Here is a 6000-nt window from a genome sequence, read left to right as displayed (position 1 = left end):
TAATGTATGTTAACAGTAAGTATTTTTTTACCAAATATAAATGRTTACATACAAATGATTATATAGGAATATATATGTATATATAAATGCAAGATTTGGAGTCTCTATTTGCGGTCAGAACTTTATACATACAAAAAAAAAATGATGACTGATCCCTTTGCAGAATAATCTATACCTTTAATGGGGAGCCATCAGCTAAAGGCTGTAGCAAGGAGAAATGAAGAAGGGTCCTTAGCTTATTCTAACATTTTCCACTCCAAGAGCACCCTTACTAGGCATATCTTTCCTGTATAACAGAGCACTACTCACTATTGAAATGTCCAGTTAATGCCACACCAAACCTCATGGTCAATACAGGGAGATTTTTTTAGGCAGGATGGAGATTAACACTCATGTGCAGCTGCAGTGGAGTTTAATCAAGTTGCACAGTGAATTCTAAGTTTTGGACACAACACTAGAGCTGTTCTTGCGAAAAATGTCATGAGGCACTTGTGACTGCAGGCAGGTAAGACCTTTGTCATCAGCCACTCATGAGGAAACATGAGTATATCCAAGAGGACATTGTCTAAAAAAAGGCAGTGTGTTGGCCTTGGCCACTGAGTCATCAGTATCACTTCCTGCAGCCCCTGCTTTTGCTCTGGGTATTTCTCAAGGGAACACTGACTTAGCCCAGTCTTTTTGATTCTTCTAGAATGAATAAGATCACAGCTCAAGAGTGGCAATGATGAATATATCCTTGATTTAGAGGACTGTGTGCTCCTTTTAGCACAAGTGTGATAAATCTTCCATGAGATGCCTGTCTGGTTAGTTTTTATACTTCGCGGTTCCACTGAATCGAAAACTTCAGAAAGAGTCTCAGGTTTTAAAATGGAGAAGTCTGTTGAAGTGGGATAATCTGATCAAGTGAGAGAACTGTGTTAATGGCTCATGCCTCAGGGTACCCGTGAAAGCCTTTGCATATAGATCTCTTTTGCCCTTTATTTATTTTAATCTTTGATCAGACATTTCTTTAATCATTTGAAATGCTACATGGAACTTCTCCGGGAGAGACAGATCCTCAACATGTTTCAGTGTTAACCACATCTAGCTTTTCTCTATTTGTAAAGAACACCTTATGGCGGGAAAAAAAAAAAACAAAAAACCTATGAGTTTCTTTCCTTAAATATCATTGCGAGATTTTCTGACGTCAAACAGTGAGACACAAATTACTCTGCAAACTGTTAACATATGCATGTTTACATATGATATCTTATAGACAAAACAGATTAAGATTTGAAGCTTTAAATGCTGTTGAGTTTCCACTTCTGTGAATCATACAGATCAGCTTATTCATCATCCAACATTTCATTTTCATTCTTTAACTCTTTCAAGCTACTTCTACCCAGAGTTGTGCACAGCACAGACCACATCTGAATAAGGAAAACACYGTTGTGTAAGAAGACCTAACCTTTGCAAGTGAAAGAGCAGAGAGCTGCCAACAAGTACAAAGAGCCACCCCAAAGAATCAATAGCATTTTATAACTTCCATCAAAAAATCAGTTTATGGGCACAGCAGCCTTCCCCAATTGCCAAGGCAGTTCTGTCTTTCCATGCAGTAAAGTCCTTGGTGCAATTTAAGCTAATGATCAAGCCCMTATTCCCATTTCAGCTGGAAAATTACTTGTGAGCATGAAAAATACGAGAGAAGCAGCCATGAAAAATCAACAAGATGGCTCAAATTCGAGGTTCAGAGAAAACAAGTCACTGATCCTACCCGGAGTTCTTCGGATGTTATAAATTAGACTAAGAAAGGCCAAACATTTTGGGGAGTGGAACTTTGTGGATTTCTATAAATACAGGCAATTTTCTTGAGTAGTTGAAAATCTATGCAGCACATCACTGCTTTGGATGGGAGTCAGCAGTCTTGATCTAAGCGCATCAAATATTAGTCTTTCTCTGGATAATATGGCCCTAGCCATACTTGAGGATGATAAAAGAAACCTACTTCTATTTAAATACACATACATCTTCATCTCATATATAACTGTTATTAAAGCAAGGCAGGTATTTTCTGCTGAAGATCAGTCTATTTCTTTCAGCTGAAGACTGGAAGAATTTCAGGCTGCGTTCTGCAGCTGCTGTTCAAGTTTCCACGTTCACTGATGGTACCGAGCCCAGGCTAGCAAAGGAAGATGATCAAAATCATCTGTCGTGAGGAATGCAAACATTCAAAAATACCTTTCCACTTACAGAAGAAATAAATGAGTGCTTGACTGTTTGTTTTCCYCTCTTTTAAAGTGTTGCTTCAGATTTGTTTGGTATGTCTCCCAACTGCATCCTCTTACCCAGGCAGCTCACCTATTACCTGTGAATTAGTTAACGCAGAGACAGACCGGGTGTCTGCAGCTTCCACTAGGGCCATCAACACTGCTATGGGTCAAGCCCTCTCTCTTTAATATATGTCAAAGAAACGTAACTAAGTCAGCAATCTCACTTACAGCGTTACCCACTGGAAGGTGCGGATGACGATGGTATGAGGAATGTAGCTATCTAAGGCTATATTGGTACAAACACCACACACAGCAAACCAAACCATGCTGCCACCAGTTTGCGGCTACAAATTAATCTAGACATAATTTTGCATTTATTGTGTTATGTGTTATTTGAAGACACATTCAGGACACCTACATGAATTATATTTGAGGTGTAACACTGTGGCCAGTGGGAACTGTATACAGCTTTGCACCTGAAAACTTGGGAGCCTGATTACCACTAAGGATTAAATTAGATACATGAGAGCAACATTAATGCACATCTCTCAGAAACTRCAGAGATTGTTTAACTAGGGTTTCACAAACATTTTTGTTTCTGTGTGTTTTGCTTGCCAATGGGGTGGGAGTAAATTTAACCACACATTTGAAAGAAAAAGCTAAGAGTAGTTTAGGACATTCTACACTGTTTTTAGACAAACATTATACCTAAAGTCCTTCCTTTCAGAATTTAACTGGATTATTTCCCTGCAAATCAGTGAATCAGTTTGAGATGGCCTAAAAGGAGCCTGATTTTCACATATAAACATACAAATAAATATATACTGATATATATAGCGACTCCAGTTGCTTTCAAATATTTCGGGTTGGGCTTCTGACTTTCCACTGGCAGAAGCACTCATGATCACTGTTGAGTTTTAAAGGCAGATCTTTGAGTTAGACTTCATTATAAAAATCATTCAGTTAACTCCTACGAAAGTCACCCAGTTAACTCTTATGAAATGTTTTGAATACAAAAGCTCAATGCAAATAATAATTCAGTTCCTATATTCTGCTATGCAATCAATTTACAGATTAATAGTCTTCAGTTACAAAATAACAATTTCAGTTTGAAGTGGTTTGCACTCCACGTGCAATTGGGTTAGTAATAGTGTAATAAAGGAAAGCTGTTAGCAAATGGTGTCCCAGAGTGAGAAGATTAGCATTTAGCCACCTAAGCTACATTTTATACTAAATGTCAGTTTGTAATTTTAGAAAAATGACCTAGGAAAATACCATCTAACCCACTAAGGATCCCAAAACCCAGAGAAACCTATTCTTTTTCTTCTCACATATGCCAAGTGATAATTGCCACCTTCCCACCAAGGCAGCTTCTTTTACCTATGGCTATTTCTGATTCATGTACCTGATGCCTTATCTGCTACACGTCTTCAGATCAACTTAGGTGATAAGTACTGAGTGTCACAAAGTTTAAGTCCTTTTTTTGGATCTGAGCCCAAATGCATGCATATCTTAAGTTTATATAAATTGAGATTAATTGCCTCTCAGTTCAAGGCATATGGTTCGTATTGTCTACAAATTAGTTCACTGAATACATTTGTAAATAAGGGTCGTATCCTAACATACAATATTAAGGTAAACCTCCCTGGGAATTCCAAGCCCCAAAAGCCTGAAATAAAAGCTTCTGCATCTCAAAAGTTGAGCATAAGTTGTGGCAGAACATTCATTAAATATAAGAATATATATGAATGAGGCCAAGATACTTAAAGGCAAGGGGTAATTTTGTGCATCCAAACACAAGTGCTTAGTGCTTACTGCAAATCAAGCTTTATTCATGTTTCTTGAGGTTGATATTAAAACATGGAAATACTCCCAAGTAGGGTATATGACTTGTGAAAATCCTGGTCAGGGTGCCCTATTCTGAGCACACCCATCAGTTACAGGGAGCAACAGAACTATTTGCAATCCTGAGCAAAACACGCACTACTGAATGCTGGCAGACTTTGCATCTCTAAAATGCTGAAAAGATTAGCACACTGACAAGGAAGGTTAAATGCTGCAAAACACATTTTATTTGTCAAATGCAAGCTTTTAGAGTTTCAGGAAGGTAAAAGAAAAAACAAGTTAAACTGGAATTCTTCATATTTGGCAGTTTAAGAATGCTTTCAGTTGCAGCTGAGACCTTCAACTTTGCCTATAAATGAAACACTTTAAATAACAATCAGTTACACAACCTGCTTACAATCAGCAGCTTATCTCACAAGACCTCTAATAACAAATTTTCTTTGTGGCAACAGCGTATCCAGCTGACTTCTACAGTGTTGACCAGCTTTGTTTATTCTGACTGTCAATCGCTCTTTTAAGTGCTTCATCTGGCACAAGATCTGATCTTTTTACATCAGCATGGCTACAGCCAATTTTAGGGCAGCTGTTAAAAAGAAAAGAGAAACTTCAGTAAATCAGAAGAATTGTATTTGTCAGATATAGGCTTTTACATAACATCTGCTGTTTTACTGTGTTTAACTGAGATTTACTCTCTATCAGTTCCTTGTTACCTCTTTTCCTCTACACCAGTTCTCTGTGGGGAAAAATACATCTGCTATATAAACAGGTGGGACTCAACAGCTCGCAGGGAGAAGTGGAGCCTTCCGCCTGTAGGTTACTGTACACAAGCTGCCTGCGGTTGTGATACTAACGTTGCATGAAAATCTTTCTGTGTTGCTCTCTGTGTTGCTTTCTCTCTCCGAAGTCCTCTATAAACTAGAAGCGACTGCCTCTTACTTTATTAATCTGCAGTGAATAAATACAGTATGGATAGATAGGGAAATTGATTTATAGGGAAACAGATAAAACAGAATGAGACCTGCAAAGGCTGATTGGTGAATCAGTAGAAGATCTAGTTGGAGTGAAAATTGGCCAGTCCCCTTATGAACTGCGAAAGGGCAGAAAGGAGAGACAGGGTCAAATTAGCAGCCTCTAAATGAAGATCAAATACAAAATGGCTTACAACTACTTAAGATAGTCAGATAAAGACAGATTACTTGGAGGGTGAAAGATATTCAGGGACCAGAGGTCATTTTCCTTTGGCAGAGGCCCAAATGTGCGTGGATAGTACCCACAGTCAGAAATCACACTTTTTCTGGACTTTTTTTTCCCTGTTAGGAGTAACTTTTGTCTGAATTGCTAAATTTACAGTCAGTCCTCATAGCTTTTATATCAAATTTGCCCACAGCTTGCTGTGTTTGTCATGGGTAAATCACTTAATTGCTCTGCGCCTCAATTTTTCCATCTATCACCTTATTAGAACAGTAACACATTAGGACAATAATTACTTGCAAGATTAATGAATAACAAGTGCTCAGAAAGCCTCCCATAAAACTTCTTCTGCAAGCAGAAAGTATTAGTGTGCTCTTCCAGGCAGCGGAAAATAGTGGGCAAACTGAGATAAGCAGGAATTGCCTCAAGGGCTCTATTAGCAAGTCTGTCCGTGGGAGAACTGGTGGCTGTGCGTATGTCCGCTGAAGAGCGGATATTCAGCCAGTAGACTGCCAAATGCACGGAAGACATCTAGTGGCTTCAAAACCCACGTAAAGGAAAACTTGTATGAGGAAATAGCCACTTCTGTAACTCAGAAGGGCTGTGAATCCAGGGTAAGGGTGGCGGAGGAATTTCCCCTCAACGTGATTCTGCTCTTTCAAAATACCTGCTTTCACTTGAATAACGCTAGCAGGAATGTGATCAAGTAGCAACA

At 38.7% G+C, this 6000-nt stretch overlaps 1 protein-coding gene across 2 annotated transcripts in view; it reads right to left on the bottom strand.

Annotated features, from left to right (window-relative positions):
* Window positions 1–4298: 4298 nt before the first annotated feature.
* NSMCE2 (NSE2 SUMO ligase component of SMC5/6 complex) overlaps window positions 4299–6000 on the bottom strand; it is a 129380-nt gene continuing 127678 nt past the window's right edge. For both annotated transcript variants that reach the window (XM_085316733.1, XM_085316816.1), the window contains exon 6: window positions 4299–4677. In XM_085316733.1, coding sequence (XP_085172859.1) covers window positions 4563–4677 — 115 coding nt within the window. In that variant the 3' untranslated portion in view covers window positions 4299–4562. The remainder of the gene's footprint in view (window positions 4678–6000) is intronic.

The sequence above is a fragment of the Rhea americana genome, unplaced genomic scaffold (assembly GCF_003343005.1).
Source record: "Rhea americana isolate MKP2758 unplaced genomic scaffold, rheAme1 scaffold_0, whole genome shotgun sequence".
NCBI lineage: Eukaryota > Metazoa > Chordata > Aves > Rheiformes > Rheidae > Rhea > Rhea americana.
Note: the sequence above shows the minus strand (reverse complement) of the source record. Positions and strands in the feature narration are given on the sequence as shown.